Here is a 24,226-nt window from a genome sequence, read left to right on the forward strand (position 1 = left end):
CCTTTTTCCAGGCTAAAATTGTATTAGTCCTGTTGTTCTCTCTGAGCAAATGTGTAGCCATCTATTCTTGTATTTCCACAAGATATCAACCTTGTAAATACTCAGCTTAATAACTGAGCTTTTGCTTCTCACCCTTATTCAAACCCCCAATAGAGCACTGAGCTCCTAACAGTGAAGCCTAAGTACTTTATTGGCCATTGTGCTAGTAACAGTAAGTTAAAGAACCCATGATATGCACTTGAGTACATCCCTCTCTTTATGCACTCTACTTATTGCTCAATGTATCATTATCATTTTTAAGACTCTTAAGAAACTTCTGGTCTTATTAAGAAAACTGATGCTTCACAGTAATTGCTTTTTAACCTTCAGATAATTTATTTAATAGGTCTCCTGTTAACAGGACCAAATTTGTGGCTTGGCCTTACTAAGTATTTGAGATTGATATATTCGATTCATATATTGATATTTCCTCCTCTTTTTTCACTCAGTTAATTTACCCTGTATCTTAAGTCTCAATGAGAGACTCTTCAAATCCTTTTTTGAAACAAAGTAGGTTACAAAAAATTGACTAATACTATAGAGACCGTGTTTTCTGTGACTCAGTCTTCTAAAGGCAACTCTGGAATTACAGTAATGTCCTAGAGGGACTTTCTCCGTTGCCTACTTCAGTTTTAAGTTAAGAATTCTGAGATCTGGAGGGATTATAGGGTGTACACCTAATATATTAAGCACTAATTATATTCCCAAATCCAGGTCTTTTCCTAAAATATGATTATGTAAGGAATTCTACAACAGTGAAAATGGTAAAGTATTTAAGACATACTAGAAGCCAAAAATCAAAACCCTATCCTTGAAAATCACAATAAAAGAATTTATTGTGATTTATGCTTGAGTATAATCAATTGCTTTGTTAATTCAAACAGGTATTTTATAGTTTTGCTACTCTTTTTAGGGATCTAGTCTAGTATGTTTCGTGCATTATTACTATTGATTACAAGAGTGGTTATTACCAATATCATTTCTAAACTATTCCAAAACCCATACTGGTTTAAAGAAAAAAATTCTTTAATTTATGCTGAGGCTATGCTATTTTCTCCTTCCCTCAAAAAAAAAAAAAAAAAAATTACCTTTTAAATGTGGATAAACAGAACTGGTCACTGAGCACTATTTTTTTCTTTATGAAACCTTCTTATATTCAAAACATACTTAAAGAACATAATTTTAGCTACCAAACTACCTGTTTGGCATCAATGGTAATATAGGTAAACTTTGACCCAAAGTATTCCCACATATTATTGCATTAAGCATGTTACATAGGAATTGAGAAGTGATTTCAAGGATTTTACACTGACTCCCCCCACTAAAATTTTATTTCCCTGTGCTAAATAAATAGAACATATACAGATCTATTTTAAAAATATTCATCATATTAGGCAAATTCAAATCTGCCAACCCAGTTTTAGTCCAGAACCAAACCAGTGATAGTCAGGAACTACACAGCCACCAGGCGAACTGATTTCCTTTCTTGTTGGTTCTCTGTGGGATAGATGAGTGAAATAAGGGGTCAAAGTCCCAGTGGAACATTTGTAAAAAAATACCTAATTAATTTTCTTCTCACCCAGGTTAGCCAGTGGATAGTCATGTTGTCCCAGTTGGCTCATTAGATTCCTGTGTGCCTCTTTTTGTCTTCCCAGAGAAAACAAAACAAAACAAAACAAAAAAACCCCCTTTACATCAGTCCTTATTTCAGATGTAAGATGCCAGTTAACTATTTTCCCCCAAATACCTTAAGCTCATTTTTACTGGAAAAAAAAAAATTTCCCCCCAAAACTTTGAGTAATGAATGAGTACACAACAACATTTGGATAGTAATCCCAAGGTGCAAGGATTTCCTGCAAAGTACCTTTAATATGTTTGCATCAGCAGCAAGCATTAGGATGTTCTAATTTTGGCACCGTAAGTTATATGTGTAGCGTTACACATTAGATACCAAGTCACCACCCCAACCAGTATTTATCCATATGAATAGGAAAACTGAACAAAAACATAGTTCTGATAAAGGCTGCATTCATAAACCCAATACAGTTTAAGGTAATTTTTTTTTTTTTTTACAATCAAGGGCTGCCATTTAGGATTGTTTTTTTAATGATAAATAAAAAATAGGAATTATTTAGAAGATAAAATACTTCACTGTTCTTTACTGTTATTAATATAATATTGAGTGTTTTGCTATATAAAATATACTCCCAAGAAGTCAAAGTATTTAAAAACAGTGTATCAAATAAAAATCACAGCCATGTTACTGTTCAGCAACTCCATTCCAATAAACATTGGCATTGCATTCTCAATAACAACAACAAAAAAAATTGTAGCTGAGGCAAGAGCTCTCTGAAGCTTGCATTCTGGGCGTATAAAACACCTCACTGCATACTTTTAAGACTGCCACTCTGCTTCAGTAATTTGAACCTGCCACATTTTACTTCAACAGGTAAAGCACTCTGCTGAGAATACAAAAAGTTATAAAAAGGCCATCATAAAAGATTAAACCTTGGTAGGCATGTAAGCTTTCTTTTAACAAAAACAAAAATAGTCATTGTCACCTAGTTAAATAAGTCTCTTTGCTATAGAGTGTTCCAGTTATTGAAAAAGGGCCTTTAAGAAACCCAACTGCCTATATCTTAAAACCCTACCTCTCTTGCCCCATAATACACATTTGAGGGAAGAGTCATTTAATGTGCAAATTGGCAAACAAATGTGGAGGAGAGGGGACTTCTTGAAATGATGTGCCCAATCAATTCTTGGTTTATTCTTTTACAATATCAACTTCCAAAAAAGTAAAATAACCAAAGTAGCCCTAAAAATACACAAAACAGACCTTCATCTTTGCATTCCTTTCCCAATAAACACAAAAAGTATGTACAGCATGTTTAATAATATGCAATATGCAAAAGCTTTGTGTTGCTGTTAGCAACATCTATACCCACCCACCCTCCTTATTCACAAGTGTACCTCTACCTAACACAATTACATCACTAAGCCTGTTAGTTTGAAAGGGTCTTCAATTTGTTAAAACTGGAAAATCTTGGTGTAGGGGCTCCACTCATTTGACTCAAGGTTATAGACTTCCACCGTATTCAGAAATTCATTGCCATCAAATCCTCCCACTGCATAAATGGTGTTCCCTACAGTTGTAATCCCAGCATTGCTCCTTGGTGAAGTCATGTTTCCCATCATCTTCCATTCATTTCTAGTTGGATCATACATCTCCACACAACTGATGGCATGAGAACCATCAAAGCCACCACCTACAAACAGTTTTCCTAAAAGAGAAAAGAGACAAGGTTCATCTAGAGAGGCTAAGAAAGAAACCCTTAAATTGGTCTTTTGCTAAAACAGTGGTTCTTGGTAGAAAAGCCTGTTCATTCTGTCAGAAAGTATGTATTGAATGCCTACCAATGTGGCAAGCACTCCCTAGAAGCTGGCGATACAAATGGAATAGAATTGAAAAGAACCTGTTTGTATGTGTAAGTCAGGCAATTTAAAGGAAGGGAGGCACCATCTAACTACAGTGCAATTCTCACAACAATTCTATGTGGTTGTTTCTATTACTGCCATTTCACAGATGAAGAAATGATGAATAAAGAAGTTGGACAACTTGCCTAGAGATGCAACTAGTAAGTGGCAAACCAGAGTAGTCCTGTGCACTGGAAGTTTTGTTATTAGTCCAGTGCATAAGAACTAAGATTCAAAATAAGTTACAGGAAAGCAGGTTTCAGATAACTGAACATTTTCTAGAGCTCTCCAACTATATAAAATGATTTTGGCATGGAAACTTCTTCTTGGAAACAGACTGAACTATGACTATTTTCAAATATACATGCAGGGCAGTTAATAGTTAAATTATTTTCAGACAAAATGTTAGCATTAAATATTCTCTGGAGCTTAAGGAAAAACCTTATTAGGGATTCTCGAATTCATTATTTTCTCATCTGATTGTCACTTAGCCTACCTGCATCCATGTACTTACCCATAAAAGAACCGACAAGGCTCATAGTAGGCCAGAGGTTGCAGGCCAGTAGGCTACTTACTGGCGTGCCTACACACTTAGGCTCTTGCCAGTTGAGCCACAGGCTTCGTTCTAAAAACAATTCTAACTGAATTCATTACTGTAATTATGTAATTAAACATTATGTAAATCCATAAAATGGATGTGAAAAGAAAGCTGTGTCTATATATGATGATTTGGAAACACTTGTTAAAAATAATCTAAAAATTTTGCTTCCAATTAGGCATGGAGTAGACAATTGGAAAAGACTAGATTTAGATGATTTGCATTTCTTTCGTTTTACAAATCAAATTTTTTAAAATTCTTGCTCTAAAGAAACAAACTCAAATTCCAAGATGATGCATTATGAGTATGATTTATGGAAGAAGATGAATTAATATATTTATGTTGTATATCCAGTACTGAGTGATTAGAAAAGACATTTCTAAAAGACAAACCACCAATCCCCACTGCGTCAGAAGAGAAGGCTACTTCTGAATCCTTAATTACACAAGCGGATAGTTAACACTGCCATTCTCTTGGAATTTTAGAACAGACTCTTGCTACTGCCTACTCCTCAACTCTGCAAGTCCCAACACTCACCGCCGAGAACAGCCACTCCAGCTCCTCGCCTAGCCACATTCATGGATGCAATTAAAGTCCAGGTGTTATTTTCAGGATTATAACGTTCTACTGTGTTCAGACAATTCCAAGACTCTGCGCCTCCAATTATGTACAAATAACCACCAAGCTCACAGACTGCAGACTGGTGTCTACCTATAAAATCAAGTCAAACCAAAATTATTATTCTATCTCCCAAAACTGTAAGTGTGCACTACACATACCGTTGATTCAGAGGTCTTTAAAAAAAAAAAAAAAAATCAACTTACGAATGTTAAGAGGAGCACAGCTTGTCCATGACTTTGTTATAGGATCAAATACATCACAATTTTTCAGTCCTTTTTGACCATATGGATCTGAGCCACCAACGATGTATAATTTCCCGTTCAGAGCACACACTCCTATGTGAGTATAAAATAAGGTTATAAATTGATAACTTAATTATCATACTTAAATACTGATGATCTCAGCAGAGAAGTATTACCTGCATTACAACGGTTAGTTCTCAATTCTGGAATAGGAGTCCAGTCATCTATGTTTGGATCATACACCTCTCCACATCTCAGGTCATCTGAGTGGCCATTTGATCCACCGACCACATAGAGCTGGCCCTATGCCAAAAGCGAGAGATTAATATTTCCGCCATTCTCAAGTTCTTAGAAAAAGCTAAATGTGGGCTGCTGCTTCCTGCAATACAGTGCACTTACCATGAGTACGGCCATTTGAAATCGGGCTCTTGGTGTCCTCATGGGAGCAAGAAAGGACCAATGATCTGTATGTGGATCATAGCATTCAACTGTTCGAAGACACTCCTCTCTGTTATAGCCACCTGGTACAAGAACCACAAAGAGTTATGTTTAAAATATTAAACTGGACCAGGGTTTCTGGTCTAGAATGGTTTAAGTAGTCTGTACAAATGAGAAAAAGAATCTTTGTCCACAAACTTAATAAGGCCACATTAGTTGATGTTTTAACTAAGTGCTTGTAATAGCTGAATGACAAAATTATGAGCGTAAGTAAATTGCTTAGTCTTGACTTGAAAATTAGGAGAGAACAATTACCCACTTCATAGTTTTTTAAGAATTAGAGATAGACATTAACTTGAAGTCTAGGCAATACTATAGTATTGACTTTTTATTTCTGTCTTCTTAGAATGTGGTAAAGTGGAATGCCACAGAAGAAGGCATATTAAACAAACCCTGTCTTCCAAAGTTTGCATGTCACAAGCAAGCATAAATGTCCACTTATAGAGGCTTATAGCCAGTTGAAGGTTTCTGATAAGTCACTTATCCTTCTATTCTTACCTGCAGCTATGAGTTTGCCGTTCATCTCTGCTGTCCCCAGACCAGATCGTGCGTACTGCATAGGAGACATGGGCTTTTCTATTAACTCATCTGGTTGCATCTCAAAGCTTAAACTTTTAATGAGTTTTGGAGTACTTGTTGGTGAGCTCTGTGGGCTGTTTCGCCCATGAAGGAAAATGACACAGAAGATACCATCCAGCACAGCCAGGCACAAGTAAGTGTTATCTGTAAGCACAAGAGTTCCACGTTTAAAGATGCAATTTTTATTACTTTTGGTTGCTGTGTGATCCTGAATTGGACTCCAGATTCCAGAATTGGACTCCAGATTCCAGACAGGGGATGACCTGCTACTCTTTTCCAAATTTAGTTGCTTCTGAGTTTTTTCCTCAATCAATTTAGAAGTATTATATGGTTCCACTTAAAACTCCTTCTTAGGGCTTCCCTGGTGGCGCAGTGGTTAAGAATCCGCCTGCCAATGCAGGGGACATGGGTCCGATCCCTGGTCCAGGAAGATCCCACATGCCGCGGAGCAACTAAGCCGGTGCGCCTAGAGCCTGTGCTCCTCAACAAGAGAAGCCACTGCAATGAGAAGCCTGCGCACCGCAACGAAGAGTAGCCCCCACTGGACGCAACTAGAGAAAGCCCATGCACAGCAACAAAGACCCAACACAGCCCCCCAAAAATAAATAAAATAAATAAATTAAAAACAAACAAAAAAACCTCCTTCTTAAAAAAGAAATAAATTGAAGGCAATCTGACAAGTGTAATACACTTACTTGAAGTCTTTTCCGAAGCAACGATTTTCCACTCGTGCTTAGGGCTTTGTATTGTAGCATTTGGAGAAGAGAGACATCCAATGGAACTGCTACTTATCTGCTTATGGCCATTCTCACGTGGTGGCTTTTTCTGCAAAATCAAAAGGCAGCTACAGAAACCTAGCCAAAGACCATACCTGGTGTACCTTTGCTCCTGAGCTATTCCACAACACTGAGAAAACCCTTAGTACCCTCCACTTAGGCATGACATTTATAGCACACCTAGATTTAACACAAAACAACACTTTCTGCCTGACACACATCACTGGCATTCTTCCATCTCCACTTAATAAGGAAACAACTACACCTACCCTGGTCAAGAAAAAGTTCAAGTTCAACAATTAAAAAAACATGTTGTGGGTCAAGTATCAGAATAGTCAAGGGAGGAAAAAATGGAACCTCCTCCTTCATAATCCACATAGTCTTTATATTAAGTATAGAATCTTCCAAAATGTTGTAAATCTAAAACATCATGAATTAACTGAGAGAATACATTTAACCCACTATCTCCATGAAACTGTGAAACTTAACTAAATCATATGTACTGGTATCCTTCATATTAGCAGACATATATCCATCCAATCTCTCTGAAAGTTATTTTACAGGAAAAAAAGTGGCAATTACAAGAAATATTCACAAGTATATTTCTTTAGGATTACCTTAAAGGTATTATAGAGTGGTTTTCTAGACAAGTAAAATGACATCAAAACACAGAAGTAAAAATGGTAATCAGAAATTAATGAAGCAATAATACTAAAAGAACCAAACATTTTTAAAGGAATACACGAGAACATAAAAGAGGGAGAAATGGGCAAAGCTGCAAATTTTCAAATGGCTGTGAGAAGATTACATTGTGCCCTCGTGTGTGAGTTCCCTTTGATGGTTTTCTTCCAATTACTTTAGCTCTTGACACTTCCAAAGGATATGATCACATGGCATTAGAAGAGTCAAGATTACCCTGGTAGGAACTGCCTGCTGAATGAATAGGTACCACCTTCAGTACCTGGCCAAGTTTGCTCATCCACTTATTTTGATCCCCAGGGCCACAGCCTCGTGGGTAGATAGAATCTCTAATGGAAATTTCTGTTTCAAGTGGAAGAAAAAGGCCATGAAACAATAGAGAAAAAGATTTTGGTAGCTACTTGAAGCTGTGAAAAAACTATCAAGTTTGGTGTAAGCAATTCAGCAAATGTGGTCATAGCTTAAGTAGGCTATTTTGAGAAAAGGAGAATGTACCATGCTAATGGTTATAATTACATTCCATTTAGACATTTATTATATACCTAGGTATTATTAGGCACTTTATTCACACTGTCTCTTTTAATCCAGTAAGGGCAATATATCTCTCCATTTTATAGGTAAAAATACTGAAAATAAGAGAGAAAATATGCATTGCCTAAGGCAATGCAAGAAAAATAAGGATTAGGAATTCTGAGTTTAAAGCCACTCTTTCATGCTATAATAGTCTGTGTGTCCTGTGCCACTAGGAATTACAAGGTACATAAAACCCTATCCCAATCTGTGGGAAGAAGGGATCCAAAGTAACACAAGTTGATGATGCTTGATTAAGAGCTTTTACTGTAGTAAGAAAACTGTTCTAATGTATGGCTTTAATTGAGAGAAAATCAAATGTGAAAAAAAAAGCACAGTAATAATGAAGACTACTTAGTGTTATGTAACTAACAAGCCTTATATAGAAATGCTGGTTAACTCTTTTATGTTCCTTCCAGAACATTTTCAAACCTAATTCTTTACTCTCCTTTATTTTCAAACTTTACCCTATCATCTCCTCCCACTCAGCCCACCCATTGGCCCACACTTTCTTTGCCTCTGACCTCCCCAAGGGGTGGTCCCTGGTAGCTCTTTCTTTTTCAGCCACCATCACTTCTCAAGCTAAGCGTTTCTTAACCTTAATGCTCTCTGGAAATTATACCCACTAAAGGTTACAAAGTGGCTTCCTAAAACCAATGTAGAAGAGATATCCCTAATCTTCTTTTACATGACCTCCCAGAGGATGATTGGACACAGTTAACAATCTAGTCCTCCTTCAAACTTTCTTCTCCTATGTTAGCTAGCTTGTACAACACAATTTGATTCCAATGGTGCCTTCTCAACTTTTTCTCTTCCTGAAGTTTAGTGTTTCCTCATCCTTTTTACTTCATCATCTCTATTCATGGCACTTCCCTGGAATAAGTCACACAGGTCAGAATCCTACTCACCCTCAAATTCTTCGTTTCCTTAATTTTCCTAATCTAAACAATCACTAAGGACCTTTGTAACTATAAATGTCTAGAGTCCACCCTTTCCCCTTCTCGTCCTTAGATCAAGCCCTCATCTTTTCACCTGAACTACTGCTTGTAATAGTCTACAAATTGGTCTCACAAGCTTTAATCTACCCTCTGTACCTGGTCATAAAAATAGAAGGGTTCGATGCATTTAGTAAAGTAAAACAAACAAACAAAAAAACCCCTCAAATCAGCTGGAATCCCATGACCCAGAGACTGCCACCTGATAGTTAACTATCTGACTAAAATATGATGATGAACATATAGATCTCTGCTGTATGGAAATACCATAATTTAACCAATCCCCCTATTGTTGGACTCTTGCCCAGTTTTTCACTATTATTAAAGTTGTGAAATATATCTGTTCAGATCACTCTACTCCCTTGTCTAAAATTCTTTGAAAGTCCCACACTACTTGTAGAATAAAGTATGATCCCCGATCAGATGTTATTTACCTACTCTCCCCGTCATGTGACCTGCAATTCCAAGAGTATCAGCCTTTCACAGGTATCCTTTGCTATCTGACACACCTCTATCTGCTATGCAAACTCTTCCACATCCTCAGATGGCTCAAATGTTGCCTCCTTTGTGAAATTTCCCTAGTTTTTCTCCTTTTGGTTCCACCCTCCCCTTAATGTCTTCCGTAGGTAATCTGTGTAAGTCTGTTCTGTTTTACCTACTCCTGTAACGTCCCGGAAGCAGAAACTGTCTCTTACGCATTTTTGGGCCCTCTTACCTAACATCACGGCCTGCCACTTATCAGGCACTCAACCACTGCTTGTTGAAAGAGTACTTTAAAAAACCATTAACTTACAGTTTAGAGATGTTTAGAGATAAGAGGGAAAATATCCTCAATGTTCAAAATGCACAAACATGAACAAAATTCTCAACTAACTCAGCCCCAAAAGCTTTTTGTGAAAATAAAAATATTCAGCCACTATTGACACAGAACACCTGATAGTATCACCATACACGTTATTTCTGAGTCTATCATTTACCTTCTAATTATTAAAGGAAAACACCCATTAACTTGGGTCGACTCAGCCTACTTTATAGTTATCCCTGACAAATACAATGTTAAGCTAAAGGCCAAACACAAAGAATACATATTGTATAACCATTTACATAAATTTCAAACACAGGCAAACTAATCTAATGCTTCAGAAGTTGGGATATAATGGCTTCCTTTGGGGTAGTGTAGGGCAGTGACTGGGAAGGGGGCAAGAGGAAGGCTTCCAGAATGCTAGAATTCTCTTCTTGACCCAGGTAGTGTTTAAACCAGTGGGTTCACTATGTGACATCTATGATTTGCATTCTTTTCTCTAATGTTATTTATCCATAAACTAAGAAAGTTTATACCTGAGATTTTTTTTAAAAAATTGGGTCTAACAGTCATTCCCATTACAAACAACTATTTTTTATAATCTGACCAAAATAACAAATAATTTCTATTTTGCTTCATCTTATTGGCCCTTTTTCTTACTACTTGTAAATCCTATTTGATTGAGAAAAAAATCTAAGTGGGGTTTCCTACTTTGTTCTCGTTAATTTCTTTCTATGTGGCAAAAATGGTAGTAATGGTATGAAAGGTATGCTTGTTTTCTCCCACAAATGTTTCTGTCCAGTTATACCAATGAAGTTCTTCCACTTTCCTTTATTAAAGGAAAATTTCAGTCTACTATAAAATGCTCTAAGCAAATTTTAACCTGAGGTTACCTCAGATGTGCAATGTATACCTGCACAAACTGAATGTGGTCATCATCACTGCCAAACACCTCAGCCTGTCCATCTAGTAGGTTCCCATCAAGCAGCTTGTGATCAGCTGAGTAGTACAAGGTTTGAACCTGCAAAACAGCAACAGAACACCCATGTGGCTACTGTCTCCACGGCTACTCCACTAGTATGCAGATCACACAAACGCCTCAAGGTAACCTCCAGTGTGCTTCTTGAGCTTCTTGACATCTTACTCTGGCAGGATCCCAAAGTAAAGAAAATACATGTCATGGTGGTAAAAATTTAAAAAACAAAAATAAGATACAGAATCTTCTAATACTGGCTGAAGAGTCCTTGGCTTGGTTGGCTTGAAAGAAATCTTCGTTTTTTCATAGCTTCTATGGTACAGCATTAAGAAAAAAAGGCACTAGTACAATATATAGGCTCTTAAAGAATATACATATTTATAATAAAATACTGAATATGGTTTACACCTTTGAAGAGTAAGTGGTCTAATGTGCATAAACATATTTCTGTCCTGCGCAAGCAATGTCAAGAAAAACAGATGAAAAACAAGTGCAAAAATTCAAACAAGCTACAGAGACACCTCCCTTAACAGATGCAAACATATGGCTAATGCATCTGATTTTCAAGTGGGAAACCATATAGAATTTAAAAATCACCTGTTAGCCTTTTTAGAGCATAATGATAACTGTGTTTTTAAAGGCCTAACAGGTTTGGTAAGCCTTTAGTGAATCCGAAAGGCTTAAGTGGAGGGATAAACTCAAGGTCACTCCACTGTTCCATCTGCATGTTTAATTCCCACCATTTCTCCGTCAGTTTTTTCTTGTGCACTTTTCAAAAAGTAGCCCAAGTTAAGTGAGTGACTATATGTATGAACAACACCATTGAAAAACACAAAGCTTTAAAGATAAGAATCCTGTAAAGGAGTAAACACCATTAAATCATCATCGTTCTCTGCCCACAGCGGATTTTTCTTAGGAGAACTGGGGCAGGACTGCTGCTTCTTTACGTGTCAATACACTTGAGGATTCTTCTTGTTTCTTCAGTCTTGGGTATCCTAGTTTTGTTAATAAACCTATGGGGAGATAAATCAATGGGGAGGAACAACCATTAGAAGCTTTTACCTACTTGTCAATTTAAAGCAAAAACCTGTGAAGAAAAATTAAGAATCTACAGAAAATTTCAGTACCACCTCCCATTTCTAAAGCAAATTACATGCTACTTTAAAGAAAGTTAACAGCACATAATAAGCAAAGAAATAAAAAAAGAAAAGCAGAAGACCAAACTGAACAGTTCATTCAGCTCACCTGGACACCCCCCCTGTTTCTCAGCTTAGGGGTACCTATAGCAAAATTTAAATTCTTTAGGGTCATGGTTATAAAATAAAAGTGAAAGGGAATCCTTCATGTTATAGCAAAATAATTTTTAATAATTGTTGAATCCCATTTACTTTAAAACTAACCTCTTCCATCAGCTCTTCCAGACTGTCTCCATTCTCCCAGATGCTACGCTGCACCCAGTTGATTACCTTTGTGTACAATTTGCCATTGCTGGGCAAGCAAACATTATCTTCAAGCATTACCTCCAACTAGAGTTGGGAAAAAACAAAGACACATGGATCAGTGTTGAGTCTCTAATTCTCAATTTCATAATAAAGCGGTCATAGATGCCCAACTGTACTCCATACGTTTACTCTAATTTTTACGGAAACCAGTAGCCAAAAAAAAAAAAAAAGAGAGAAGAAAAAGAAAAGAAAGTAAACAAACTGGTAGGCAGAAAACCATTACACTGCTAAAAATAACCGTATGGTTTCAATGTATTGTCTTTTTCATAACCATTACTCACTTGCTTGAAACATGGAGAAAGATTACATTCCTGGAACTAAGTAGTATGTATCTCTTTATTTAACCTTTACATCTTTCATCTTTATAGATTTTACCTTTAGCCGTGGAAGTTTAAGAAACTCTTCCTCTTCTGAAATTTGTAACAAATGCTCCTGAATATAAGCATCAACCTTATTCAACAAACGGGAGTCTCCCATACAACTTGCAAAATTTCGGTAAGAGATGCAGCTGGTAACATCCATTCTAGATAGTAAATAATCACCACAAACCTTGGAAAAGAAATACACGAGTGCCAACATTTACATACATTTTATTTAACAAATATTTAATACTCAGTGTGTAAGTACTATGTGAATATATAAAGATTAACCAAAAATCACTGCCTTAGAACAAGTTTAACAGTAGGAAGAATACATGTATACAAACGATAAACATCAAAGAATGCCATTCAAATACATAGGACGTTTAAGGAAAAATGCAACAAACTGAAATGCTATGAAAATGCACATGAAATGTTCGGACAAGTATTTCCAACTAGAATGATAGATAAGGCTTCATAAAGGCAGTAATCTGAATGGGGCTCTACAGGGGAGATGACGTTGAATGCACATAGGAACTAGGGAAGATGCTGCAACAATTTAGTTTGGCCAGAAAAAAAGATAAGACAATCAGGAAATAGTTTTGGAAGAATAGCAACTATATTAGGGAGAGCCTGGAATTCTAACCTGAGGGACGCGTGCTATGACCACAAAAGGATTTTTAAGCAGAGTGAGGGGGTTAGCAAACTTCTTCTCAAAGGGCCAGACAGTAAGTTTTTAGGCTTGTGGGCCGTACTTTCTCACAACTACTCAACTCTGTCACGGCAGGTGGAAAGCAGCCATAGACCGTGTGTAAACGAAAGCTATGTTACAATAAGATGTTATAAAAACAGGCAGCTGGCCTCAGGCCTGCAGTTTTCTGACTCCCACATTAGAGAATTAAATGCCTTTTTCCCTGTAAATTATTAAGCACTTCTCAGTGGCATTAAATTCTAGAAAGAATACTTCTAAAGAACAACCGAGAAGTGTAGAAGAACGGAGAATTAAGGATATGAGTTACATGATTAACTGAGAAAATCAAGACTTACCCTGCCAGAGAAGACTATTGAAAGAGCAAGATTGTAGGTTGAATTATCTGAGAGGAAGTGTGACCCTGCTGTGTTACATTGGCTAAACAGTTAAAATTACATACATATTCGGTTCTCTAGGGGAAAAAAAGGGACATTTCCAAGTTCTTGAGTCCAACAGATGTCTTATAACAAATTGTACACATTAATCATATAAAATAAGACCCCCTAGTAACAGTACTCCTTGTATATTACTTCTGTTACTCTACCTGCTTTACTCGGTCCATCTTCAGCTTTTTTGCTGCAGAATAAACGTCTTTGACTAATTCCTTATCGGCTTTCAACCTATTAGAAAAAACGTTCTTTATCATTTATCATACCAAGGCCTTGAAACACAGATACTTAATTTAAATAAATTTAGAGGGACTTGGAATTTCATTCCCTAGTTATATGATGTACTTCAGAGAACTTACTGAGCAGTGTAGGCATAATTCAACAAGACTTCCACAGCTTCCGGATTGAGATCATCAAACTTAACATGAGAAACTCGGTGAGGATCACTATCATTATTAAAGATTTCAAATAAATAGGGACTGCAGCAAGCCAGGACTGCTCTGTGTGCTAACATCTCATGGCCACAGACCTGCAAAGTGAGGAATTAACATTAGAAGCATTGTGGACTATGTATTTCTCTAGCTAATTACTACATCGTATCCTTCATCTTACATTTCTGGGTAAATCATTCTTTTTTAAACTTATTTCATTAAATGCCTCCTATGAAAAACAAAACAAGCCAATCCAAGAACATATGGTTTTTAGTAATGAAAGATCAATTCTGTAAGTTTCCAATTACGTTTTAAATACCTGAAGTCGAACATCACAGAACTGGCCACTTTTCCTCAGGGCATTTAATTTGGCAACAGAAGACTCAATGAAATTTTCGTCTTCAAACATTAAATATCCATTGGGAATCATTTTTCCTTATAATTTGGCTAAAGGGCAGAAAGAAAGCCAAGTTACTTTTACTTATGAATGGTGATTTTTATAACATTTTAAAGAGTAATGCAGTATCTTTAATTTTCAAATTTCATCCTATCAACAACACATAAAAATTTTATCATACAAAAACATTGCTAAAACACCACTGGCACTGAACGTCTAAGCCTTTGTACCCCTATACTTTGGTCCTAAGTCTTTTCAAGGATTCATACAGTAGTGTTATGGTGTCCCAGCAATTTTGGCCAGGTTTCTATTCCTATTAGTACACTCGTTGTGAAGGGGGAAAAAAATGTAAACCCAGCCCTGCCCAAACCCATATAACAAGCAACTGAAAAGCCTGGAAAGATGTGAAGTGGTCATCACATATAGATTCCTTGGTTGGGGCTGCAGTCATTCCTTTATTCACTGATATATAAGACTAACTTACATTCTGTTCCCTTTGCTCTACTCAATATTCTGTGATAACCTATGTGAGAAAAGAAGCTAAAAAAGAATCAATATATGTATAACTGTATATGTATATGTATAACTGAATCACTTTGCTGTACACCTGAAACTAACACAACATTGTAAATCAACTATACGCCAATAAAATAAAAATATTTTAAAAATTCTGTTCCCTTTGCAAGTTTCATATATTTTAAATTACTTATCTCATAAACATACAAGATAGAAACGTATGTTCTTTAAAAAATTTTCCATTTCACCGTTTCTTGTGAACAAGTGACTAATGGCTACACAAAATGCATCATTAAAAAGTGGTACTAGAAGATTTCAGTTTGAAGTAACTGATTCATTTAAGTTTAAAATAGTTTATAGAAAGGAAAAAATAGGAAAAAAAATTTTTCTACGAATATTACTGACTTCGCCTTTTAAAAATATTATCAAAGGCTGTTAGTGTACTTGGCACAGTCTTCAGAAAAAAAAAAAATGTGTGCACTGGGCACTGACTATCCACTTACCTACTATACTGGTGAGAAATGTATTTCCGGGGTGTTTTAAATAATCCAAGGACAAAGGAAACTCAGCGCTTCGTTGAGGTATGAAGACAGGTGGCTGAAGTGAAGGCAGAGGTGTCTGAAGCTCTAATGGTGATTCCAAAACTATCAGGCTTGAAAATGATGTAATCAAGTCCTTTAAAGCTATAGACACGAACTTCTTCTGTGATAATCATGCATCATAATCTGTAATAATGACAATTGTTGGATATTCAGAATGATCAAAGACTGCCATTGATCTAGGTAGATCAGATCATGCAAAGTCCTGATCTTGAAGACATTTTGAGGTAAATGGCACAATACAGAAAATAACATAAATACAACTATACATAAGCATTTTCATTTAACCTGCAACCACTCAGGTGATTAAAAAAAATAAAATCCCTCCCCAGAAGGAGCTAGTAACTTTTACCATTTAAGTGAGATACACAAGCACAAAATTAGAGGAAAATATAAATATTGGTTAATTCTAATATTATTTACTATTAGAGTCCAACTAATATACAAACATGTGTTCTGTCTGTGTTTTTACCAGCCAGCAAGCAACCATCATTATTCCCCGACATGTATACAATGTTACAGTCAAACCAGATACACTGTTTCCCAAAATGTGCTCTGTACTTACCCACCTCTGTAACTTCAAGTTTCCTTTTCTTGGAATACCCTTAACCCAACCTCTGCCCACTGAAATCTTACCTCCAGAGCCCCTGCCAAATCCCTTCAGCTGAGTAGTTTCTCCCCATCCTCCACATACTGAACCCTCTCTGAAAGTGTGTATGTGTGATCTTCCAGCTGGTCTGTTCTGGCTTATCCTCCTTGATTCAAGGCCTCTTGAAGGCAGAGCCTCTGTTTTCTTTATCTTTGTATCCTTCCCATCTCCCCCCACCAAAACAACTAGCCTAGAAACCTGAATATAAAGATGAGTAATTTGTTGAAATGAACTAAATAAACAAAAAGGAAAATATTGATGTCTGTGCTCTGTATGATCATTTTTCTTATATACAGTAATAAACTACCAACAGAAGAATTCTGGTTCAAATCAAATCTTGAGGGAAATCCCATTCAGTCCTCCCCCCATTTTCACATGTCATTAACTAAAAGTGTCAGAGTCAGATGGTACTTATTTTTTAATCATCTGAACTGCTCTTACACCAGTAATTCAGCAAACCAGAACTAAATAAGAAATTATTTGAAAGATGTGCATACTAAAAACAGACATCTTCAAATTACCTGTATTTTCCTTATATATCAATCAAGCCCACAATTCTAAATCTAACAATTATGTTATTAATGTGAATGGTCCCTTACCCCAGAACCCACTTGAAGGCTAGTCCAGTTCCATTTCAACAAACTATTGTATTAAGTGCAACACATGCACAATCTGTATCCCGTATGCCTTCACTGGTTTCTCCATAGCTTAGGTTTTATTTCAAGGAAACCTGAGTATTCTGACTCAGGTTGGGACTACTGTCAATGCTTACTCCTGCAATGAAACTATTTCATACCTTTATGTAATATTGATTTCCTCTGCTCTACACTTGCATCCAGATTAGTTAATTCAGCTTTTCTTAACAAACCAGTTCTAACAAAACAAATGTTTTCCAAGTAACACACAATTCTATGTACAGAGAGAACACACTATCCAAAAGTAACCTTCCAACATTTTCAGCCAAGACCTAGCTCAAGTTGGGAAAATCTATGCAAGGGTGAAAGGGGGGGTACCCCTCCATGCAAGTTATGTTGGATATGATTAAAATGTATGCCCTCTGAAAAACCAAAAACAAAGGGAGATTTATAAGTATTTTAAACTTTGACCAGTTTTATTCAGTATTTATTTGTAAACTAGCCTTGATCTTACCAAGAATAAAAATGGCATCTATATATTGACATACCTCGTTTTACTGCACTTCACTTTTTGTGCTTCACAAATACTACCTTTTTTTTTTTTTTTTTGCAAATTGAAGGTCTGTGGCAACCCTGAGTTGCCAGCTAATGGTCAGCATTTTTTAGCAATAAAGTATTTTTAAATTAAGGTATGTATGTTATTTTTAAAGACATAATGCTTTGGACACTTAATAGACTCCAGTAGAGTATAAACATAACTTTTATGTGCACTGAGAAACCAAAAAATTGGCGTGACTCGCTTTACCACACCACAGTGGCCCAGAACCAAACTCACAGTATCTCTGTGGGTGTATTTGATAAATTGAAAGTTCTACCTTAAATTTATTTTGGAAAACAACAAGAACAACAAAAACCTGGATGGTTAAAATCACTTCAGTCCTTTGGGAGAAAATACTGGAGAATTTTTGGAGCAACTCTTGCCATACAAATTTGTACAATATTATTAGTTTTGCAACAGAGTGAGTGCTACTACATTAGTACTCGATTTTCTTGTACAGCAAGGTCTTAACATGAACCTAATCTCTAACGTCTGCTGATCCGTATAAACCTACTTGATTTTAAAAGCTAGCCCAAGTCCACTCGGCATTTAAGTTAATGCAACAAACTTTATTTAATTACCGTCCTCATATACTATATGCCCCTACTCTCACCCACCCCCAAGTTGGAGGAGGTCACCTCAACTTCTGCCTGCAAAACCATGTCTTTCAAAGTTCACATTCACTTTCACTAAAGTTAGTGTGGACAAATTGAGTTTTAAGCCATTCCAAAGAGTCATAGATCTCAGTTTGGTCTATGAAACTCAAGCTCAATAACTGATGGAATAAAAATGTGGGGAGAATTTTTTATCTTTGAAAAGCCAAACCAAAAGCCCCAACATCCCAGGCTTACATAAAATTATAAAATTTAGAATTTTGATATTTAAAAAACGCATTCGACTAATCCACTTTTAAAATTAAAACTGAGATCAAATGCAATATATTCTGGTAAACAGTCTTCAGTTTCTTACTATGGCCAGTGCAAGAAAAAGGATACAGACGACTCATAAATGAGTAATTAAATTGCTTTAGTAAAACCCAGAAGTTCACATGTTACCACAGCCCGCCAAAAGATCAGCTGAACCCAAATACAATTCAGTAAGCCTTATCAAGGAGCTGTAAAAAATGCAGGCACAATATGACCTGCCCCCAAATTCTTCTTGGGCCTTCAGTAAGAGCAAGATAAAATGTTATCAAACTTTCAAAGAATCCTTAAAACCTCAAGGCAAATTACAAGTATTATTTAAGTTTCAAGGCAATCTTTTGAGCGTAGCCAACTCACAAAATAGTAACTAACTCCATTTTTAAAGGACAGACTCTAAAATACAAAGTAAGTCAATGAATCTTTTAAAAACCAGAAGTTATAGATTCCCAATGTCTGAAACGACCCATCTATATCAAAACTCACCAAACTCACTCCCTCACTCCATGCTTTTAACCTCATTGTTCTGTAATTCTTATATCCCACAAACATGTATGGCTCCAAACATATGGCAGGCACAGTCTGGAATGGGATGCTCATGACACAATGGCGTTAACTCCACTCCCCAGCCTTGAGCACTCCACAGACCAATCAGAAAGACAAACCAAGCAGCGAAAACAGTGCAAACAAAAGGGGAAAAAGGTATGAAAGCACACATATTCCAGAAACTGCAGCGATCTCTGTTTAAATAGACTGTAGTTTGCAGGATGCATATGGTAAACGGTAGGAGAGGAAGTAAAAGAGATCAACATTAAGGTTTAAACAGAGCAGAATTTTTAGCACAGAGGCATAGGACACTAGCAGAAATATAGGGGATGGTCTGGAGGAATGGGTAAAACATGGATGCAGGGAAATTATTTATAACCCTTGCTTATCCTAACTGGTAATAAGGATATTTTAGAGTAGATATGTGGCACCAATATCAAAATTAGAATTCCAAAAAGCATAATAGAGACATTTTTAGTTTGCTGCATGCTTAAAGTTGGGAAGGAAAAGAGGAGTTTGCCTTGGGACATTATAAGGCTGAGGTACCTGTTGGGCATCCAGGTTGATACGAAAAGTGTAAGGATAGTGAGCGACGTATCGGTTTATAAATCATTTACAAGGCGGTGACTGAAGTTTGCAAGTAAATATAAGCATGTACTTTCTGTGGTTCTAACAAAAACTCAGAAATCCTCCCTTATTCATTAATTCCTCCATTTACACTCTCTAGCACAAGGGAGGAGGCTCCCCAACCTTCTTGTAGATTTGACTATACAATCATACTGTTGAAAAGTCAATGAAATGATTTTTAGGGGTACTTCATCTTAATATCAATGATTAAGACAGTTCCCCAACAGGAAAACATTTTGCATTAAAAAAAAAACAAAACGCAACACTTATCTGCAAAACACATTCAATTGCCACCTAAAATATCCTTCAATCAAGAAAAAACAAAACCCCACTCCAAAGTATTGGGGTGGCCAAAAGTTCGTTCGGATTTTTCTGTACCTTCTTACAGGAAACACCCGTACGAACTTTTCGGCCAGCCCAATAAGTAGCCAAAAACACACTAATTTAAAACTAAAACCCAAACATGGAACACTTTGTTTTGGGGGGAAAAAGTCAGAACTACAAATTAAGATAATTAAGAAATTAATATTAACTAATGATAGAGATTTCATCTATTAGGAAAACACAGAGGAAAAACCATTCTGGGTCTCCTTTAGGTCAGTGATGTTAGTCCAGTTTTACCTCTCACTACCAAATTATAGACATTTGACGAGTAGCCTGCCAGCTGGTATTAAATTATAGTATTCTCAATCCAATTCTAAACAGTCAGCGTACACCTCATCTCCAGATATACAAAGAATAACTGCTCCTTCAGCATCTTTCAGACAGAAGTTTTGGCATGATTATGCCTAAAGCTACTCATCAGTATACTGTTATCCTTAAACAACCACCAGTGCTAGAATTATTAAAAGAAAATATTGTCTCTGATAGTCTAGTCCATGCTGTACTTGTTGAACTGTTTAGAGTAGTACTATGCTTACAGGGTTGTTATTTACTACTAGACAGAAGATCACCACACGCAAGTTCTCAAAGAACAGCTTGACGCCAGGGTGTTCTAATCCTCTATGACTGACAACAGACATTAAGGAAACAAAAACAAACCCTTTAGGCCTCTGATTTCTACTTATCTAGTTTTTCAAACGTCAGCGGCCTCAAACAATAGATCTGTCTACTTTGTACTGGGGAAAAAGTAAATCTATTTCTAAAGTATTTGCGGTTCAAGTTTCCCTACGGTCAATCTTCAGTCGGATACTGCCTGCGACCTTCCTACCATCATGAGCGTACAACCAGAGTCCCTTTGCAAGATGCGCAGAAGGACGGAAAAAGAGCAAACCTCTCTGCCGATTTTCTTTGGCAAAAACAAAGTGGCGAGCGCCCCAGAGTGACTGGAGAGTCCTGCAGTCCCAGGCCTTCATCCCCGAGCGGCGAGGCGGGAGCCCACTCCGAAGGCTGGGAGGCAGAGCGCCCAGCGTCTGCACACCCCCGCCCGGGATTGGCCAGCCCCGCAGTCATTCAGCGCGACACGTCAGGGCAGCCGCTCCCTTCCTCCCTCCTCCCGCCCCCTTCTCCCCGCGCTTGGCAAGAAAAGCGGGCAACGTGGAGCGGGAACAAAGGACCCCGCGGCCCACGGCGATCAGGGGCGCGGTGCCACCCTACCCCAGGCCCGGGGTACCGATGGGGCCCTGGGCCAGCTCCCCGCCCACACTCGCCGGGTCCTGGGAAGGCTCACGGAAGAGAGTCCAGACCCCGGGCCGACCCCAACACTAGGCATCGGTTCCTGACAGCAGGAACGAAGATTCCCGCGCCCTCCTTCCGGGAGGTCATCCCTGGCCCGCGCGCGGCCTCTTGACCCAGGTCCCCGAGGACCCCTCATGCAAAAACTTCTCGTTCCTCACGCCCTGCTTCCTCGACTCCAGCACTCTCCGAGGCGGCCCGCGCCCGCCCTTGGCCGCTAACGCGATCCGGCAACCACAGCAGCACCGGGAACGCGAGGGCCGCTCGGCTGCGGCTCCTCGCCCCCAGAGAGCGACGGCGACGGAGGCAGCGGCCGCGGCTTGGGGCGTCCTCCTCCCGGCACCGCTCCGCGCCTCACACCCTGACCCCAGCCGCCCGCGCCATCCCCCAGTTCGCAGTCTGGCTGCGCCCTCTTCCTCCTCCACCGTCGATGGGACCAGCGCGTATTACCTGGTTCATCTCTGAAGAGATGGAAAAACTCATCTCTGGAGCTTCAAAGGGGAGCAGGAGGAAGCGGGCGGGAATCGGCCCAACGGAAAGCGCCTCGAGGCCACGGAGGAGGGAGCGACCGAGCGGGGAGACGAGCGGACAGCCCGCGGAGGCTGCGAGGAAGGGGAGCGCACCGGAAATTCGCGGGGACTCGCTCGCTCGCTCGCTGGCACAGCGGCGCTGAAGCCGCAGGCAGCGAAACTGTGCCGAGCAATCCCGAGCTACCGACCTCCACGCGCGTCCCGGAGACACTGCCCCCGCGGCTGCCGCCAGCTAGCGCCTCACCCCTTCGCACGTCACCACGTGCGCCGCTGCCGTAGCCGCCGCCAACGCCTCCCCGACGCTTCCGGCTGGAAAGCGTCGGCAAATGACGGGCGAGCACAGCAATATAGCGCTCGAGGCCCCGCCCACCGCTGGCCCCGCCCCACCCACCCTTCTCCCCCGCCCTGTTTGGCTCGGTCCTGCGCAGCTCAACTAGGTCAAAGCAAGGTGATCTTTGGAAGAGCGAGTGCTCGGGGCCCGCCACTTGTCGCGCCGTCGGCCCTCGCCCTTTCAGACAGTCCGGGAACTGGTTCCCTCCAGCCGCCCTCACCTGTTCTGCCATCCCCTGGAGGCACAATATAGCCAGACAGATTAGAAGGGAGAGATTAGATTTTTCGGCGTCAAATGTACATCTAGGCAACAGCCCTAGGACTGGAGCTGGCCGCAGTGGACCTAAGAGTCTGTAGCTGCCCGTCTGCCCTCACCTTTGTAGGAGGGTGGTGCGAGGAGGAAGCGTGGTGATTGTGAGGAAGAGAAGAGGCACGCTGACGAAAAGGGGTGAGAGGATTCAGTAACTTAGAGAGAACAATTGGCGAGGTCAGAGAATGCCTAATATTATATCAGTGTTGCTATGAAAACCTGTTTACTTCTACTTTTCGTCCCCGGGATTTGTTTTGTCTGAGTGCAGCTCTCCTCTCGGCGGCGACACTGAGTCAGCTCTTTGCTGGACTTGCCCTCTTGGAAAGATAACCTTGAGACCAGATAGCAACCTTAATTATCCCCACGCACTCACCCACCTTGCCCCCAGAAGACAGACCTGTTCAGGGGGAGCGTGGGGTATAGCAGGCTGACAGCAACTTCATGGGACTCTGAAGGGCACACTGGAAAGCTTCCTAGATTGAAGGTGAGGGGGTTTCGTGAGGTAAGCTTATTTAGAGTTTGGCAAGGGCTTCCAGGTTAATGTCCTGTTAGCCTATCCTGATTTGGTGAGGGCGCTTAAGCCATCTACACCTAACCTTGTTTGTATCTGATCCCTCCGCTTAATTAGTAGACATATTTCTAGGAGCCCTTTGTCATCACTTCCTACCATTCTTTATCATTAACTATTTCGTATATGCTTATGGGAGCAGGAAAAATGTTGGGGCCCTTCATCTGCAATAGAAGCTTTACAACTTTTTATTCTAAAATATTGAGGCAAGGAGACTTTTGTTTTGTTTCCAATTCAATTGTGGAAGGAAACAGGATCTAAGATATCTATTAGTATAATTCTTATACCTTTCTTAAGGAGAAAAAGACTGACATTTGCCACTGGCCTCTTGTTTTTGTCTGATAATAATTGACAGCAGTGTTCACTTTTATTGCAAATGAAACTATTCGAGTACATGCCTTTTACATTCCTTTAATACCATAGACTTCATCTTTCCAGAGAGAGAGTATGAACTGCCCACTTCAGGTAGGCACATGACTTTGTGGCCTGCTGGACACATGGTCCCACTCGCTGTACTCTAAATAGTGCCTCTGTGACCGGAAACAATCACCACCTTCTTAAAGCTACAGTGTCAATGCATTTTTGCCTTGTATGGAATTTCACATTTGCATATTACCTTCTCTATGAATAATGACAATTTATGCATTCCATTTGTCTTCCAGGCAACTCCAGATTTAAGCCTGTCTTTCCAATTACTATATAATCCAGATGAAAATTTAACAATGGAACATCGTGGACAATTTCAATCCAGTAAAGTAACAGATTATAAGATTTCACTCAATATTTTAATTACACAAGATATGTTTGGACAGTGTTTAATAAAAATAAAAACTATCAACTTCTATTTTATGTCAGGCACTGAGAAAGATAAATTAGGGATTGATGCCAACCTGCAATCTGCCTGTTTTCCTCTCTGATCCTGCTTTAAATGTTGTCCCAGTCCTAAACTCTGGCTTGTGTTTTATTCTTTATGTATTATTTTGCTAGGACTGCTGTAATAAAGTACCACAAACTGAGTGGCTTAAA

The 24,226-nt window shown here is 38.9% G+C and overlaps 1 protein-coding gene across 2 annotated transcripts; it reads right to left on the bottom strand.

The window, feature by feature from the left end:
* Window positions 1-1,860: 1,860 nt before the first annotated feature.
* IVNS1ABP (influenza virus NS1A binding protein) lies at window positions 1,861-22,301 on the bottom strand. 2 transcript variants are annotated; one of them, XM_068541416.1, is made up of 15 exons: window positions 22,181-22,301; window positions 15,718-15,939; window positions 14,621-14,748; window positions 14,230-14,399; window positions 14,026-14,101; window positions 12,747-12,920; window positions 12,270-12,395; window positions 10,807-10,914; window positions 6,747-6,876; window positions 5,971-6,195; window positions 5,374-5,495; window positions 5,151-5,277; window positions 4,936-5,067; window positions 4,649-4,822; window positions 1,861-3,320 (listed from the first exon to the last, which is right to left on the bottom strand). In XM_068541416.1, the coding sequence occupies exons 3-15, from the start codon at window positions 14,729-14,731 to the stop codon at window positions 3,067-3,069; spliced, it is 1,929 nt and encodes a 642-aa protein (XP_068397517.1). In that variant the 5' UTR covers window positions 14,732-14,748; window positions 15,718-15,939; window positions 22,181-22,301; the 3' UTR covers window positions 1,861-3,066. The 2 variants fall into 2 exon arrangements, with proteins under 2 accessions (XP_068397517.1, XP_068397514.1); XM_068541413.1 differs by lacking the exon at window positions 22,181-22,301 and adding an exon at window positions 21,913-22,072.
* Between the last annotated feature and the right edge of the window lie 1,925 nt (window positions 22,302-24,226).

The sequence above is a fragment of the Eschrichtius robustus genome, chromosome 3 (genome assembly GCF_028021215.1).
Source record: "Eschrichtius robustus isolate mEscRob2 chromosome 3, mEscRob2.pri, whole genome shotgun sequence".
Taxonomy (NCBI): Eukaryota; Metazoa; Chordata; class Mammalia; order Artiodactyla; family Eschrichtiidae; genus Eschrichtius; species Eschrichtius robustus.